General features: G+C 35.2%; 1 protein-coding gene across 1 annotated transcript in view; it reads right to left on the reverse strand.

Annotated features, from left to right (window-relative positions):
- Window positions 1-19,185, reverse strand: part of Cep112 (centrosomal protein 112) — a 344,883-nt gene extending 325,698 nt beyond the window's left edge. The window contains exons 1-4 of the mRNA XM_042665492.1: window positions 19,174-19,185; window positions 16,079-16,191; window positions 13,489-13,679; window positions 11,177-11,349 (exon numbers count right to left, since the gene is read on the reverse strand). Coding sequence (XP_042521426.1) covers window positions 11,177-11,349; window positions 13,489-13,679; window positions 16,079-16,178 — 464 coding nt within the window. The 5' untranslated portion in view covers window positions 16,179-16,191; window positions 19,174-19,185. The remainder of the gene's footprint in view (window positions 1-11,176; window positions 11,350-13,488; window positions 13,680-16,078; window positions 16,192-19,173) is intronic.
- Between the last annotated feature and the right edge of the window lie 733 nt (window positions 19,186-19,918).

The raw sequence follows: 19,918 nt of genomic DNA on the forward strand, positions 1-19,918 counted from the left end.
CACTTTTTTTGTTTTTTGTTGGTTGTGGGGCTTGAATTCAGGGCCTGGGTAATATCTCAAGGATAGCAGTCTACTACATTAAACCAAAGCTCCACTTCCAGTTTTTAGGTGGTTAATTGGGGATAAGGGTCTCACAGACTTTCCTGTGCAGGCTGGCTTCAAACTGTGATCCTCAGATCACAGCCTCCTAAGTAACTAGGATTACAGGTGTAAGCCACCAGCGCCTGAGTAAATATTCACACTTTTAATCAGCATTTATTTTCAGATCTCACCACTCAGTATTTTAATTCTATTACAATTAAAGTTACAATGCAATAATAAGCTGTCATTTTCATTAAAAGAAAAATCAAAACTGTTCATTATACAAAAATCACTTGTGAAATAAAAAGATTTTATTACAAAGCTTTACTCATTAAGGAAAAACAAGCTGGGCATAATGGCTATGGCTCAAACCTGTAATCCTAGCTTCTTAGGAGGCAGAGATTTGAGGGTAGTGGTTTGTGGCAGCTGGGCATAAAAGTTCTCAAGAAGCTAGGCCCTGGTGGCTCATGCCTATAATCCTAGCTACTCAGGAGGCTGAGATCTTAGAATTGTGAAGCCAGCCCGGGCAGAAAAGTCCCAGTGAAACTCTTATCTCCAATCAATGTTTCAAAAACCAGAAGTGGCACTGTGGCTCAAGAGCGAGAGAACTAACCTTGAGCACAAAGAGGCTCAGGAACAGGGCCCAGGCCCTGAGTTCAAGCCCTACAACCTACACATACACACAAAAAGTTTTACAGACTTCGTCTTAATCACACCCGGGCATGATGGCTAAAGCCTGACATCCCAGCTAGAGATTAAGTGCAATGGCTTAACACAGTAGTGTGCACCTGCAAATGAGGAAGCAAATGGAGAGTCACAGCCCCACCAACCCAGGCTAGAAACCACACAAAAACTATTATTTTCATTTCTTCACTATTCCACCCTGGTTACAAACTCCCACTTGGCGTGGCCTTAGTAAATACCTAGGAATAATAAATATTTAGCACACTAATGTTGAAAACTGATGAGTAACAGTGATTTTATGAGTTATGAATGTTATGTTTTATTGAGTTTCCTAACAAGCAATTTTCACTTCTCATTTACATAGCAGTCTTATACCTAGAATATAAGGCTAAGTTACTATCTAAAATTTATCAAAGATATCAAATAATCAGATTTATTCCATACTAAGTGTTCTACTTAAGCAATCTGATGATTAAGATTTTTTGAGACTGAGACTCTCTGATATTCAAGACTGACCAACAAAAGAGCAACTAGATATTTATTTATGGGTGATCATAAGGTTCATGACCATGAACTTCACAAAGCAACATGAGATCTATCTCCTGTGGCAAAGTCAGTTTATACACACTCTTACCCAGATCCTGGTCCCTATTACCATCTCACTCCCCACACAGAAAACACAGAAAATAGGCCAGCAGCTTTCCATCTAGCAAGGTAACTAGATCAGACAAAGATCCAGAATTGCAGTGCTCAGTATGATGACCACTGGTCATATGTGGCCTTGACTTGGTTATACCAGTCCATTTCAAGTGCTCAATAGTAACCCAAGACTAGCAGCTCTTGACTAGAGAACAAAGAATACAATATCACCGTTATCACACAAAGTTCTATTGCACAGAGCTGTTGGAAAACATATCTTTGCTCAATATCAGGAGGATTTTCATAAATGAAATACATGTACTTTTGCAAGTTTTTTCTTTTCCCAATACTAGATCTCAGAACTGCAAGCTCTTTCTCACCTTGTTGGCTCATGGCTGACACTCTACTATGTGAGCCACATCTTTTGTCCAGCATTTTTCTGGTTAAATAAGGGTGGAGTCACATGGGAATTTTCGTCCCAGGCTGGCTCCAAGCTGATCTTAGTTTCTTGAGCTACTAGGATTTACAGGCATAAACCACCAGCACCTGGCTTGTAAGTAACATTTAAGTATGTTTTACTATGTGTTTTCCTAAGCACCTTTATTATGCATCGTAAAAATTCCCTACAAAGAAAACTTATTGATTGGCTTCCTGACAAATACATCTAACAATTTTAGGAGCCAGAGCTATCTTACTGTGTTAGTAACATATATATACATATATATATATATATACATATATATATATATATATGAAATAGTTTAACACATATATATATGAAATAGTTTAACAAAGTCAAAAGATTTTATTTTTACTTTAAGTACACCAACTAAAACATTAAAATTAAAATTTTTAAATACATTTTTTATTGTAAAAATACTGTACAGAGGTGTTACAGTTACATGAGTAAGGTCATGAGTACATTTCCTATCAAGCATTGTTACCTCCTCCTTTGTTTTTCCCCTATCCTCCCTTCCCTCCTACCTCCACAACTACATTCCTCCCCGCCTAAATTGTAAAGTTTGTTTTTCAATATGGTGTCTTGTACATCTCATTGTTACAATGGGTCAACCTGTATCTCTATTTAAGCTAAAGAAGTGTATATACAAGATGCAGAGCACCTACATAAAATACAGTGAAAATGGGTTATACTGTGGGGGAGGAACATCAAAGAAACAAAAAAATCACATGGTACATTATAAATATATTAGGAACAATAGCAAGAAAGAAAAGGCCACTTATGTCCCTATCTTGGGGTTCACTTCGCTTAACATCATCTTATCTCACCCCAGTTAGAATGGCTATAATCAAGAAATCTAATAACAACAGATGCTGGAGGGGATGTGGCCAGAAAGGAACCCTACTGCATTGTTGGTGGGAGTGTAAACTTGTTCGACCACTTTGGAAAGCAGTATGGAGGTTCCTCAAAAGACTCCACATAGAGGGGCTGGGAAGGTGGCTCAGTGGTAGAGTGCTTGCCTTGTATCCCTGAGGCCCTGGGTTCGATTCCTCAGCACCACATAAGCAAAAAGAAAAAAAAAGCCGGAAGTGGCGCTGTGGCTCAAGAGGTAGAGCGCTAGCCTTGAGCTGAAGAGCTGAGGGACAGTGCCCAGGCCCAGAGTTCAGGCCCCACAACCAGACCCAAAAAATAAAAAAAAGACTCCGCATAGAGCTTCCCTATGACCCAGCAATCCCACTATTGGGCATTTACCCAAATGATCACAAACAAGACCATACTAAAGCTACCAGCACAACTATGTTTATTGCAGCATTATGTACCATAGCTAAGATATGGAACCAACCCAGATGCCCCTCTAGATGAATGGATCAAGAAAATGTGGTACACACACACACAATGGAATTCCATGCCTCCATCAGAATGGCATCACCCCATTTGCTAGGAAATGGAAAGACTTGGAAAAAATTATATTAAGTGAAGTAAAATAGGCTCACAGAAACATAGGTCTTATGGTTTCCCTTATTTGCAATAAGTAGTATATGTCTGGAACAAGCAGAAAAGGTTAAAATTAATATTTTTAAGTATGAAATAACTTGTACATAAATTGACCACAAGTAGGTTTTCATTATACTTGATCACCATCTGCTGGCTATTTAGTAAACTGCAAAGCAAATGTCAAAAGAGACTTTTAAATTTAAAAGAACACACAGAATAACAGCTTTTTCCCACAATGCATTCCTAGAAGACCACATCATCAAGAGGATCACTATAAAGCAAATCAAGCTGGGCACTGGTGGCTCATGACTCTAATCCTAACTACTCAGGAGGCTGAGATCTGAGGATTGTGGTTCAAAGTCAATAGGAAAGTCAGTGAAACCCCTATCTCCAATTAACCACCAGAAAACTGCAGGGGGCACTGTGACTCAAAGTGACAGAACACTAGCCTTGAGCAAAAGAGCGCAGGGACAAGCACCTAGGCCTGAGTTCAAACCCCAAGATCAACAACCACAACAAAAAACAAATAATATTTGCTGTAAGAATAAGTAGGACTTCATTTTTTATTCCAAATTAAAAACTACCATCAAATAATCCATGAGGAAACTTCACTGAAAGTTACAGCTATAGCCTCTATAATCATTTAGAATAGGATAATTATTCTCCAAGTCCTTTCTTACAGGCATAAACACAGGTATGATTGAAATAACTAGTAATCTAAAAGATTTTTATCAGTTATGATAAAATATATACTTAACAATTGTTTAGTATATTCCTAGAACTTTAAAATAATCTGGATTTATAATCTTGATTATAATCTGACTTAAAGAAATCTATATGAATGCCTTTTTCATTGATAAGTCCCTCAAAAATAAGCAGAAGTAATGTTTCTTCCACTGGAAAGCAGTGTTTAAGGCCAGGGTTCATTCAACATTACATCGCATCACAGTCTCCTAATTTATAATGAAAATTTCAAATAAAAGGTGCTATTAATTTTTTTCCATCTTTCCCTTTCCCCAACATTTAACTGTAGTATGGAGATAAATTATCAGCCTATATTATATTTCAAAAGATGGTCAAGGAAGCTGACAGCAAGGCTCAAAATCAACTACAACAATAACAATCACCATGCCAGTGATGACAGGGGTAGCAGCAGCTGACACTTAATGGTCCAGTGCTGAAAATTCACTTAGTCCTTTCAATTCTAAGCTCCTTAAAGGTCTATAATTACAAATGATGAAATTGGGTTTAAATTATGTAAGTTGCCTGAAGATAGATTGTTTCCAAGTGTCAGAAATGGGATTTAAACAAAGGCAAATTCCCTCATTTCAGCACAACCTACAAATAACCAAGAACAAAGACTTAGCTGTCCAGGTTTGCTGAGGTAACACAAGTAGGGGAAAAAACAGACCAAAACAGAACTTCCATATTTTCTGCATCAAGTACTTAGACCTACCTATATGATAAACTGCAAGCAATATCATAAACCTCTATTTCAGTTTAGAGTCCATAACTAGGAAAGTCACATGACCATCCTGAAGCTATTACCTCTACTATAAATACAAAAGGCAATGATGTCAGCCTCCCAGAATTTAAAAAAGGATTAAAGAAAAGATTTCTAGATAAGTGCCTTAAGACAGCATGAGTAATCCAGATGGCATAACTTGCCTCAATTTCTTCTTTAACAAGTTAGAAATACAAATGGAATCCATAAACATTTAAAGTGCTTATTGGGAAATTTCCATTCTTTTGTTTAAATATATATTATATAGTTAAATTTATTCATTTGTATCACTAATAATAATATATATGTCCAAACATTTTAAGAAGATGGTATTTTAGAAGGCAATAGGACAGTATGTATCAAAAGTAAATGTGTGATTACAAAAAAAAGTGTAAATATACAAAAAAAAGAATGTTTTTTTCTCCATCCTGCAGACAAGTCCCACTTACAAAAGGTGACACCCAGATAAATGCCAGGCACATGTATCATATAGCCCTTAAAACACACACACATATGCATATATATACAAAAAGAAGTTTACTATACTTTTATGTAGTCTTTTTAAATATATATGGTCTATATATTTTGCCATACTAGCCAGTACTTACATATTTACAAATATGTACGCAAGTGTACATGTGTGTATATATATATTTGGTGATATGAGTTTGAACTCAAAGTCTTGAATTTGCTAGGCAGGTATGACACCACTGAGTCATGCCTCCAGCCTTGTTTTTCATTGGTTATTTTAAGGAAAGTCTCATTTCCCATCTGAGCCTTGATCCACCTACTTTTAGGCTTCCTGACATTGCTGGGAGCAGTTTCCCTTCATGGAGATAGAATCTCACAAACTTTTCTGCCCAAGCTAGCCTGGTACCATGAAATTACCTCTCAACCTCTCACATGGCTTAGGATAACAAGCATATGAAAATACACCCACCTATAGGTACGGAACTTTTCTGCTTGGCATAATTTCAAACCATGATTCTCCTGTTGTCAGCCTAAATACGTATGATTACCGGCTTAAGCCACCAGTACCCAACTTCATTTTTAATCATTGCACAAGATATTAAATCAACTAATAGTCACCAACAGTACAGTTTTCTCCAAGGAATATATGTCTCAAAATACATGAAGTTTGATATTATAATGGATAAATTAGCATCTTTAAATTATGGGCAAGACTAACAGCCAAAGTGTCTTACATCCATTCATACTATCCTTGAATTTTCACAGACAAATGGAAATCATATTACAAACCCTCCAACCACAAACAAGAACATCTGTGTTTCACTTCTTGGTCAATAGGGAACACCCTCATCTAACAGCTTCCCACAATTGTGATTTCCCTTCATGATTCCTGTCTAGCACTGAGGTTTATCTATGTGACCCTGTATGGCATGCCATGTCCCTTCCTCTGAGTAACTGAGTGATAAACTCTTCTTTCAAAGTAAGATGTTTCTACGTATGTCATCTTTTTGTATCTGATTAAAACAAATCCCACGTTTATTTTCATACATGGCACAGAGTGGTATATGTACTAGGATGTTAACTAAGGTATTCTTTATAGTAATAAAGAACTGCAAGAATTAGAGATAAGTTAGAGTATATTCTCAGTATAGATTATTATCTTCAAGGGACACTGTCCACATGGCATAACTTTTAGACATATTTGAATAAATAAAAAACAAGTTATAAAACAGTATATATAAGCTAACATCATTTTAATTACATTCATATGGGTGTTGGATGTCTACTGTGAAAATGTGCCAAGTTATTGATGTCTATTACTTCTCATGAAGAAAGTAAGAAAGAGAAAACAGAAAGAAAGCTTTGATTTTTTTATTCTATATAGTTCTATGTTGGCGTTTTTACAAGAAGCATGTTTTGCATAATGATTGCAAAATTTTCTAAAAGTAGTACTGAATTCATCATCACCCAAGTATTACTAACTGAAGAGCTTTAAACAATACACATACATCTTCTCTCAGTTGCTGTGTATCGGAAGTCTAAGGCACTGCTGAGCTAGGTCCTCTGCTGAGATCACATGTGTCTATAATCATGATTTGATCAGAGCTGAGCTCTAAGGTGGAGACTCAACAAGGGAATAATCCACTTCACTGCTTGCCTGGCTGTCAGCAGCCTTCTGTTTCTGATGGTTATATGAGTCATGACATCTACCTCTTCAAAATCAGCAAAGGCAATGACACTAAAACTCTAGCAGAAGTCTGCTAGCAAGATGGAGTTTTATACAACAAGATATAATTACAGTCATTATCACTGTCATATTCTACTGAGCAAAAGCAAGTTGTCCTGCCAATACTTATGGAGAGGGAATTAGATAAAGAATACCAGAGGGATGGTCAGGGGGGCCACCTTAAAATCTGGCTATCATAAAGACAAAGTTTTATTAGATTTCATTGGATAACCACAAGGATAATACATATTGATAAAGCTTATGATTATAGAACTAAATAAAATTAATTAAATATATATGAGTATGATCTAAACTCATGATCTCTTTAGAAACATTTCATAAAGTCATGCACCAAAAGCAAATACAACTAGTGTATTTTGTTACCAAGAAAAGAGTTCAATATTTGACAAAAATGTGCAATGACAGAATTATAATAAAATAGCAATGTAATTTGGATCAGTGGTTCTTCCTAAATAAACATGAGTAATAATAATCTTAAACCAAGAACTATGGAAAAAAGGAAAGCAAAAAAGAGAATCAGAATAGGACTACTATGTGTTGAAAATGTTTAGTGTAAAATACTAAGTTTGTTGTTTACAATGCACATTTGGTAGGGAAAAGGCATGATAATAAGACGGATAGAATTTGACCTCATAATACATCTAGTGAGTATGGAATGATGCTAATGCCCATATCCAACAGGAAGAATGAAAGGAAAGAAAAAGAAAGGAAAGGTGCCATCTCTACTGAATAGGGAGTCCTAACAAAAAGGCTTCAAAAGAACTCTGCATCTTTAATAATATAAAAAGGCCAGGGCACAAACAGCATAATCTAAAATGCCATTAGAAATATTTCACATACAAAAAGGTCTAAGTAAAGCAGGATTTTATAAAGTGATCAAAAAAGAAACACTAAGGGGGAAAATCTTTTAAGATTAAAGAGGTTTTTCAAAGGACAACTTGAAGTGGTTGTAAAATTTATGAGGCAGCATTAAACTTCAGTTCTAAGTAACAATAAATTATTCACTATAAAAACATACATGTGTCAAATATTATAAGCCTCTTAAACTTTTTTAAACAAGTTTTTGAAGAACTGATTAGATGTATTAGGTCAACATTAACAGATATCAACTTTTTCATTGGCGCAGTATGACCACTCAGGGTAAAGAAGCAACTTTAAAAAAGAAATGTAAAGATAGAACCATCAATAGCCTATTCACCAACATATCTAACAGATACAAATAACATGTATTTGGCCTAAAATTCAACTGTGTTGACTTTAACTAAAATGCATCTTAGTTTTATTCTTAACACCTCATGTATATAAAATGACAAATAACTGTTAAGAAATATATAGAGATTATATTTTTAAACAAATTATACAGTATAAAAAAGTCAACTATGGCTTGAGAGATAAAATGCTTGCCTAACTAGCACAGGCCATGATCTGAAACTACAATACCATCAAAAAAAAATAGACTATATAATTATTTAACGAAACAGATGCCTTGAACTTTATTTTTGCAGCCCTTATTAACCATTAGCCTTAATAACACTGACATTTGATCAAAAAACCTCTTTTCAGCTCCCTCACTATCATACTTTCCTCATGGTGAGTGAATGACCTCACAATAAAATATATCCATGCTTCTTCCAATATTTCCTAAAATGTATCCTTCCCTCCACATTTCCTAAAAATTCAATTAAAAATTATTCTGTACCATTCTTTCTGCTACAACATAGATGTCTTAAAAGATGGGCAAGTTATAAAGGGTCTCTGAATAGTTTAAATATTTGGTTGTATACAACATAACCCATTCACTCATGCATGTATGCATTTACCAAATACAAATACTTAAGGGAGTTTCTAACATGTTCCCAACCAATGCTAAAAGCTGAAAATACGTTCCTACCTCACAAACTTACAATCTAGCACAAAAGATTGTCATCAAATCTGACTATGGTGAATGCAACAAAGAAACACAGAGTACCACAGGAATGAAGAATAAGGCTACCTAACTTGAACTGAGATGTCAGGTAAGGCTCTTGTTTTGGTTTCTAGAGGGGGAGTGTTTTTGTGTTAGGGGGTGTTTTGTTGGCTGTTTGTTTGCTTGTTTGGTAACTGGTTCTTTGAGATGAGGTCTCCAGAGAACCTTCAGATCTTAAAACGGATAAAATGTATGAAGGAGTTAAATGGGTAACAAAGATGTGATTATGATGCCAAATGTAAGGATATTCTCCCCTTCTACAAACATGTAATGTGCTCTTCTGAAACAATCCCATTTCTGCCATTCTTCTGTTCACTTTTGACCAAATATAAAAACAGAAAAAAATACTTTGTCTTCTAACCCTACCTAAAGGAATAAAAAAGTGTAGACTAGCCGGGCGCTGGCGGCTCACGCCTGTAATCCTAGCTACTCAGGAGGCTGAGATCTGAGGATCTCGGTTCAAAGCCAGCCAGGGCAGGAAAGTCCGCGAGACTCTTATCTCCAATAAAGCACTAGAAAACCGGAAGTGGCGCTGTGGCTCAAGCAGTAAAGCACTCGCTTTGAGCTGAAGAGTGCAAGGACAGCGTTCAAGCCCCCTGACTGACCAAAAAAAAAAAAAAAAAGTATAAACTACACTTTGAGGCAAACCTGAGGAAATAAAGAGGAGTCAAATAACTGAATTTTGATATAAAATTTCCTAATTGCTAATTCTGACATTTCATAAAAAATAAGTAAAAACACTATGCAAATCAAGCAAACAAATCTTCCCACATAATTTCTTCAGTTCAGAAATACTGCCAATTTTAAACTCTAGTCAAAACTTTAAGACATAGTATCCTAAGTTTAGTTCACCTTTATAATACAAATTTCATGTTCGTTATACCTGGAAAAGAACCCAGAATTTTAGATGGATTCGTAACATATATTTGGAATGGAATCTGTAGCCAAAATAAGATTTTTCTTTGTATATAAAATTCAATCTTTTATGTTTTCAGTACTAGAATTTGAATTCAGGGCCTCATATTGTGCTAAGCAGGCTCTCTACCACTTGCCATACCTCTGTAACATACGATCAATCTCTTTACATCTCCATTTACCAACTAACAAATGTCTACAAATATACTTCTTTTTTTAATCCTCTATAAATATAAGTATTTAATACCATGTCCTATGGACTCATCAATTCATTTCTTTTTTCTCCTAAAAAAATGTCCTTAATTTCATTTTCCTCCTTTACTACCTCTCCATGATAATTTGTTTCCCCTAATAAAATAATTGCATGTACTAGATCTCTTGCTTTGTGTTAATCTGTTCTTTCTACCATAGTATCTCAGGTCTGAAGAATATAAACAGACTGTATCAATAATAGAGACATTCCAAATCACTAATAGCACTTCTATACTAATTAAGGAATATACCAAAGACATTATAGTGGATAAGAAAGATTACATTGTTAACAGAAACAAACTCCTGAAGCTAAATCACCTAAAGAATGGTGAGGAATGGAGTATGAAACATGGGGCATGTCAATGGACATTGTCAAATATGATAAAATTCTAGATTTAAATATATCTTTTTTAAGATCTAAAAGTTATACTTCCATGATAGCCTTTTTGTATATTTTCAAAACGTAGAAGTTTATTTTATTTGCACTAAAATCCTACTTAAGTTTAATACTATATATTAAGAAAGAATTAAGGCTTATACTTTTATTTCATTAAATGAAACCAAATATTGTTCACTGAGGTAGAAAGGAGAGATCTTCAAGCATCAGATTCAGCACAGATATATAGGGTGTCATATCTTTTGAACAGTGAAAATGTTCTTAATTTTTGTCATAAATGAAAACACAGTGTTAAAAATTGTATAGTACAATTTTCTAAACAGTAGAGTATGTGTGTGTGAAGTAAACAGGTACCTATGAAAGCAGCTAAAAATATAAAATAACTTGAATATATAATAAGCAAAAAATGAAACTATTATTCTACCTATTCCATTCATAACCCTCAACTTTAGAAAAAATATAAAGTAGATCAAGTCCTTATAATTAAAAGAAAAAATTTAATGTATAAGCCAGTTTCAAAGGCTAAATGATAAAAAGAAATTCAGAATCGCATTTCTGTGGCATACCTGTGAGCATCTGCTGGCAACAGCATTGATGTGCTATCTTCTCCAGAAGAAAGATTCCATGATTCACTTAATCTGCGCTCACTTGTGTTCAGTTCACCCAGTACCCAGTCAGGTAACTGTTCTGGACTTGAGTCTTTTGCTTGTGCTGGATTTGGTTCATCAAAATAGATGGACTGATATTTTAAAATTAGAGAAATTATTCTTCCAAAATATACTATGAAGAAACACTTAAAATTTCCATTAAGTTTGATAAAAACTCTTTCAAACACTCAACTTAAAGTCAATAACATACAAATATATAAAAATATATGATTAAATATATGAATTATGAAATAGTAAAACAAGATGGATAGCATATTTACATTTTAGTTATGTACTACTTATATAAGATATCTAATAAGCAGCAAAATTATGTAAAAATTCTGATATTTATACAAATAAATGATATTAGATTTATAAAATGTCAATTAAAGTTTTAAAATCATATTTCACTCTCTGTAACAATTACTACTTTGCACACATGTGCACATGCATACACATACACAAAATCTGTGGGCAGAGAAACCACAATCAAGACAAATCAGAAATCAAAACTAGCCGGGCACCGGGGGCTCACGCCTGTAATTCTAGCTACTCAGGAGGCTGAGATCTGAGGATCACGGTTCAAAGCCAGCCCGGGCAAGAAAAGTCCATGAAATTCTTTTTTTTTTTTTGGGTCCGGTCGTGGGGCCTGAACTCTGGGCCTGGGCACTGTCCCTCAGCTCTTCAGCTCAAGGCTAGCGCTCTACCACTTGAGCCACAGTGCCACTTCCAGCTTTTTTCTTTTTGCTTATGTGATGCTGAGGAATCAAACCCAGGGCCTTGAGCATGCAAGGCAAGCGCTCTACCACTGAGCCACCTTCCCAGCCCCTGAAATTCTTATCTCTAATAAACCACCAGAAAACCAGAAGTGGCACTGTAGCTCAAGTGGTAGTGCACTAGCCTTGAGCTGAAGAGCTGAGGGACAGCGCTCAGGTCCAGAGTTCAAGACCCATGACCAACAACAACAAAAAAAGAAATTAAAATTACTAGTCCATTGATGAGGTAGAAATTACAGAGGCTAGCATACCTAAGACAGGACTCCAAGGCCTTCTCATTCTTACTATTGTAAAATAAAGTCCTTCTCTGTGATCCTATGAAATTGACCATGAATGGGAAAATATGACACAGAATACTTGCATCTTAATATGTTCTTCATAAAATGTTCTACTCTAGTCACTGAGAAGGACATCACTCAAATATTTGATGGCTGTTTTCAATACTATAGCTCTATAATATAGTTCTGTTTGGAATTGTTATACTTCCAGCACTACTTTTTCTGCCCAGGATTGCTTTTGTGAGTCAGAACCTTTTGTAGTTCCATATGAATTTTGCCCATTTATTTCTCTCTAAATTAACTGGTCTGCATGACATATTTTTGAAGAAAACATCACTGAGTAAATACCTGTCCAACAACTCTTCCAATCCTGCACAAAAATTCTTAAGGGGCTGTTCTCCAAGGAGGAGTGACACATGACCCTATATTCCAAATTAGAATTGTCTGATAATTTCTTTTTAAATAAGCAACTGTAACCCCACCCCCTTATCCAGTTTTACTTTCTATGGTTTTAATTACCCATGGTCAACATTAAATAGAAAATTCTAGGAACAAAGAAGTTTAAATTGCATCCCATTCGAAATAAGTATAATGAAATGTCACACACCATTCACTCCACTATATCCCACTAGGCATGTTTATGCTATACATACTACCTACCTATTAGTCCCTTAGTAGCTGGATCAGTTATCAGCATAGTATAAAGGATCCAAAACTATTTGCAATTTCAGATATCTAGTGGAGAAACAGGTCTTGGAATGTATCCACCACAGAAAGTAGAGGACTACATAATAAATCTAATGTCTAACCAAATATGAAGTCATGTTACTATCTCAAATACTCCTGACCTCATAAGCAAAAAGTACTACTTTAACATAAATTGAGTAACAGTATTCGAACCAGCAAGAATTATCCTCTAGTGTTAACATGCCATGTGATTAAATTTTGCCTCAAGTAAAATCATAAAATATGGAAAAAAATCTCATAATACATTACAAAGAAGTTAGCAGTTATATATATTCACATACACGTACATATCACACAAACACATCTATACATACATATACATATCTTTTAATAACAACCTCCAATACCTAGTACAAACACAGTACCAACACAAACCAGGAAACAAACACAAGCAAATGAAACAAATACATGAGTGCTTAATGGTACCTACCATGTATGACGGTAATGTTTTTAGTGTCCCTGGCTCAGGACGGTGTGTAAAAGGGCCTTCAAGCACTCCTCGTTTAAGCATATGCAATAATAATTTTGCATACAAGTTCCGATTCTTCCTGCCCATGACTCCTGCACCTGTTCCTGAAGGCTCACACAGCTTTCTAATCCATAGAGCACATCTCTGCCGCTCTATAAATACATGAGAATAAGAAAATCAATTTTCAAAAACTAAGACACTAAATCATTAAGACCTATAATAGCACCTACTTTTGTCTACAAAAGGAATCAGCAAATTTGTATAAAGGGCCCACAAGTAAACACTTTAGGTTTGCAGGCCATGTAAGTTTTGGTACAGCTACTCTACCCAGCCACTACATGAAGAAAGCATTAAGAGACCACATGTAAATGAAAGGCATAGTTATTTTCCAATAAAGTTACAAAAAAGAAAGAAAGAAAAAGAAGCTATGGAACCTATGGAAGTTAGCCCCATGGGCCATATACTCTTAGTCGAAAATTTCACTTTGTTATCTGGAAAATGCAAATAACTATTTGTGGCACTTTTTTTTTTTTTTAAGACAAACCTCTTGCAATGGTAGTCTTGAATTCCTGATACTCTTTTTTTTTTTTTTTTTTTTTGTTGGTCGTGGGGCTTGAACTCTGGGCCTGGGCGCTGTCCCTCAGCTCTTCAGCTCAAGGCGAGCGCTCTACCACTTGAGCTACAGCGTCACTTCCAGCAAATAACTATTTGTATAAAAATAAAATCTCAGCTGAGTGCAGGTGGTTCATGTCTGTAATCCTAGCTACTCAGGAGACTGAAATCTAAGGCTGGTTTGAAGCCAGCCCAAGCAAATAAACCACTCAGAAAAAGCTGGAAGTGGGGTTGTGGTTCAATTGGTAGAGCATTAGCCTTGAGCAAAAGAAGCTCAGGGACAGCACGCAGGCCCAGAGTTAAGACCCAGGACCAGCAAAATAAATAAATAAAATAATATAATATAAAATCTCCAGATTATTTTCAAATAAATTTGAGGTAAGATTTTGCTATAATTTTGCATCTCTAAAATAATTTTAAGATGTATTGAAAAAGCTATAATTCTAACTATAATTCTACTCTGTAATTCTAACTATGCAAATCTAAAGGAGATAAAATACAATCTCTTCATTTATCAAGCATTTTATACGTACTCTAAAATTAAACCCAAATGTTTGGTTTATTAAAGCCAATAATTTCCAGGGACTTAAAGCTGGTTTATTTAGAGTTTTCTTTTAACATCTCTAAAAGTAACTGAGTACTACTTACTATAATTTTATAAAATAATTATCCTTTAAAAAATCTGCCTAAAAACAGCAGTTTAATCCTCATATAATAAACAATCCATTAACTCTATTATCTTGCCATGACACAGGACTGTTTTAAGTCTAATGAAAACTACTCTGATAGTAATTTTTATCATCTAACTCAATTGAGGATTATATATCTAATACAAATCATAAGTCTAAGTCTAATCTCTTAGTTCTTAAATTTTATATTCATTTATTGTCTTACCTACAAAAATCACTAAGGCTAGATTTACCACTTTGCAAATCTCACTACAGGTATAAGAGCCGTGCCTCTAAAAAAACTTTTGTACTTAAAGATAATAATTAAAACAAAAAAAAACAGCAGAGGGGAAATCTCTGGAGGTCAGTTATACAAAAAAATGCTTTTGTAGTTTTTGCTTTGAAAATTACACAATCACAAAATAAACTTTATTAAATGAGTATACATTATACAAAAATAATGTTAAAAGTAAAACTGTTGAACTTAAGTAGTTTTCAAACTACGTGTTTTTTTTTTTTGTTTTTACACATTAAAAAAAAATTAGCTCCTTGGCCCTCACTCCACACCCTGCATTCAATAGCTACCATGTCAGATTTACCTTTACAGCCAACAATTCATCTACTGTGACTGGAAAGAATTTCCTAACGATTCTTTCCAATTTATCTCTGATGCCTTGAATTATGTGAAAATTCTGAATTTTGAGACAGATTTTAATTCCAAAATAAAATACAAAAGGACAGAAATTAATGATAATATACCAACAAAAATTTAGTCATATTTGATTTTATTGTATCAATCAATAAGCATAAAAGACCAATAGATTCTTTTTTGCTTTGATAAAAGAATCAAATAATAGTGAACATCAGACTCTCAAAAAAGAAGATAAATGAAGAGAAGGAGAAAAACAAGCAAGAAAAAAGTCACATCTAACCTTAGATGGTCTGTATATATAATGAGTTTATATCAGAGGTAGTATCACAATAAGATCTCATAGTTAACAGAATGGTATCACTTTTTGGGGAGAGATGTAAGAAGACAGAACTGGCAATAAGCTCAGGGCCTTACGCTTGCAGGCAGGTACTCCTTACCATTAAACCACACTTCTAAATTCATTAAATTTTTATATACCCTGGAACAGCTCAAAGTAAACAATCCTACCTCAATATAGTAAGAATTATTACTAAAGAATTTTACTTATCTTACCATTTTGACAGTTCACTGTTTGATTAGATAATACAACAAAAAAATTAAGAATCTAGTTTCACATTACCTGACCTATGGGGTAATTTTAGAACAAAGGGCTTCATATCAACCACAAAGTGATCGAATTCTGCATCCAGTCTCTCCCATTTTTCTTCTTCACTTCCCATTTCAAAACCCAACCTGTAAAAGATTTAAAATTTAAATATTAATGTTCTATGTGTTGAAAACAATAAAACTCTGATGAAAGAAAAACTAAATAAATTAATTAAATACAATTAAATGCCAATCATCTCCCAATTAACACCTAGACTTCCAATCCAACATTTCCATCAAAATCCAGCCACATTTTTTATAGATACATACAAACTGAATCTAAAATTTATACAGGTTGGTAAAGGAATTAAAGTACCCAAAATGATTTTGAAAAAGAACAAAGTTAGAGGAATCACATTACCCAATTATATATGATAAAGTTAAGTAATCAATACAATGAGATATATCAGTAAATAGACCAGACCAGATAAACCAGAAATGGGCCAACACAAACATAATCAACCTGTTTGTAATAAAGGTATAGTTCATAGAGAAATGGCATTTTTTACAACTGGACAGTTGTAAAATGGCAGTTATAACTGGACATCCAATTTGAAAAAAGTTAACCTCTATTTTAACCTAAATTTTAAAAATTAGCTCCTAATTACCAGGTGCTTGTGGCTCACATCTGTAATCATTGCTACTCAGGAGGCTGAGATCTGAGGATCATGGTTTGAAGTCAGCCTGGACAGGAAAGTCCATAAGACTCCATTTCCAATTAAACAACAAAACAGCCAGAAGTGGAGCTGTGGCTCAAGGCATAGAGCACTAGCCTTAAGTAAAAAGAGCTTGGGTACAGCCACCAGTCCTGAGTTCAAGACCCAGAATTAGCACAGAAAAAAAATTAACTCCAAAGAATAGTGAGCCTATAAAACTCTTAAAGGAAAACACAGGAGAAAAAAATTGCTTCAGACAGAGATTTCTTATCTGCATCATTAAAAATATTATTCCTATAAGAAGTACTTGATATACAGTATTGGACTGCTCCCAAAAGGAAAAAACAAAAAAGAAAAAGCTTCTTGATGTACAAAAGACTGTTAATGGATGGAGGAAAATAAACCAGAGCCTTTGGGAGAAAATACTTGTAAATTTTACACCTCATAAAGAACTTATATTAAGAAAATATGAGTGGAGTTTGGCACTGGTGGCTAATGCTAGTAATCTTACCTACTAAGGAGGCTAAGATATGGAATATCAAGTATGAAAAATTTACATTCCCATTAAAATGCAAATGGAGTAGTTATAGAAATTTTTGATATACACATAATCACCAAACAAAATTCTCTCAAATGGGGATAAATTGTCAGACAATAATAGAGTACTCAGAAACAAAAAGGAATCAATATTACCTCCTCTCAATCTCACCCAGAAAAGAAAACAGACTGAGGTCCATGCTGCCTCTTCCCAACTAGTGCTCTTCAATCCTTAACTCCAAAGACCCCTTAGGAGGCTCTATCCACATATCCCCTATTTCTATCACTGTCAGATAACAAAGAAACACCTCCAACTGATAACAGATTCTCTCCCCCACACACCCCCCACTAGATCTTGCCTTTCTACTCAGTGAGCCCTTGATCTTACACACTTGCGCGCACACGCATGCACACACACACACACGCACGCACGCACGCACACACACACACACACACACACACACACACACACACACACACACACTTCGTTAACCAAGCTGCTGGAGAAAGATGGAGGCCACTTCCATCAAGTGATATGGAACTCCTCAGAGGAGTCTTTTACTTTTTCCTACTCAACAAAGCAACTTTAAAAACTTTTACCACATAACTTAAAAGTCCTTTAAACAAATTCAGCTCTCTTCACTCTCAATTTTAAAAATGCTATCATATTCCATGGGAAAAAAATCTAATAGATGAACATCTTTTAGATTTGATGACATCCCAACTTATCTTAGAGAGCATATGCTTGCCTTCTTTGCTCCTACATCTGAAACAGCAGCAACTCTTCTTATTTTTAAGGTCAATACTTCCTCCTATCATCTATCAATCATCAATTACCTCTACTCTTTTACAAATTCAGTGTCTCTATTGGCTCCTTCCTCTCCTAGGTCAGCCTTGACTCTTGTCTTGCATTCACCACTCTATTAGTTTCTTCACTCCCTCATCTTCTAATCAGATCTCAGCCCAGCAAATTACCCCTTTATCTCTACCATGCTGAAAGCTTTCAAATTTCACCAATGATCCACTAATTGCTAACTCCAAGTAGCCACAGTCAGTTTGTAGGCTGACATCTCTGCAGCATCCTACACTTCTTACAACTCACTGCTCCTAGAAAGGCACACTGGACTTCAGTAGTTCCACTCACTTCCATGTCCCTGTGGCCACTCAGATCATTCATTTTCAGTCCCTCAGTGACTCCTGCTTCTCTGCCCAGCAATTCAGGATTCTCCAGTGTTCTCCCTTTAGTCTCCTTTTAATCTGACTTTCTCGCCCTCCCAGGGCAATCGCCTTTGGAATTACTTCATTTTCCTCATACTATTCAGCTTTAAATTTTATTTCTAATTCTGCTCTCTGTACAACTCATAATTATAACCATGTTCTGGACATAATTCAGTAACGCCCTTTTCTTAAGTAGACTTAATGTGTCACAAAGAAAATTCTTCATGATTTTCTCCATACACCTAGCAACGTTGCATTCTGCAGATGACATCATCTACTTCATCTCCCTTGCTAGAAGCTTCAAGGTTCCCATCCTCTACATTCCCACAAACTAATACATGCAGAAATACCCAGAAATGCTTCAACTTCTGCCAGCTTCTCACCTCACTGCCACCACTGACTTGCACTACTGAAACAGCCTCATGACTTGCCTCTCTGAAGTATGCTTTCTCTACTTGAAAAACCAGGTAAGCCTAACATCATCATCTTTTAGACTCTCATGATTGCCTAAGATACTATTCAAACCCAAAGTTAGGCATACAAGTGTCTTTGTATTTAGGCCTACTTCTCACTACACATACATATTTTGCCTAGACATGCCGACCCACCATTGACCATTTCACTTGTCAGGATGTACTCAAACATTCCTAGCTCTTACCTGAGTTTGTTTCCTTAGCACAGCTGTTCCCTCAGCTTGGGGTCAGGTAAATGAAGCTCAAGGTGACTTCTGAATGAAGCAGACCCTGCTTACCCTAGACAGATAACTACTCTATTTTCACTGTAAACTACATCTGCACAACAGTATTTATCATGCTGTTACATTTTTATGTATTTGTGTATCATTTGCATATCTTTTATCACCTGGAAGATTCTCAAGATATACACATCTTAGTAGTTACCTAACATACTATCTGGTATAATGTCCCATTTTCACATAATTGCTTTTTGATGTTTCTGTTCTGATTAGTAGTCAACAGGTCTTCCAAAATAGGAGTATGATAGGCCCCAATTCCATTTACCAAAACTATGTATCCTCCATCATGTAATTATATTAGAAATATGTCTTCAAATTTAATAGTGGGTAAAATAAGTTGTCTTTAGGTATGGGAATAGAGCTCAATGACAGAACATTTGCCAAGCATATGTGAGATCCTGGGTTCAATCCTCAGCACCATAAAAATTAATAAAATAATAAATTTGATTAAATTGTGGGGGTGTTTTGTGTGATTCAGAGGTTTCACTTTATATTCCTACAATATATTCTACCAGGTATATATTTAGCAAAAGAAGGCTATAATGCCCCTGTTAAGATGTTAACTGACAAAGTTGAAAGGCAACTATTCAAATGGATAAATAAACCATTGGAAACTCATAAGCCCAGAATTTTAAGCACAGCTTAGGCC

The sequence above is a fragment of the Dipodomys spectabilis genome, unplaced genomic scaffold (assembly GCF_019054845.1).
Source record: "Dipodomys spectabilis isolate Male_0828 unplaced genomic scaffold, ASM1905484v1 ptg000329l, whole genome shotgun sequence".
Taxonomy (NCBI): Eukaryota; Metazoa; Chordata; class Mammalia; order Rodentia; family Heteromyidae; genus Dipodomys; species Dipodomys spectabilis.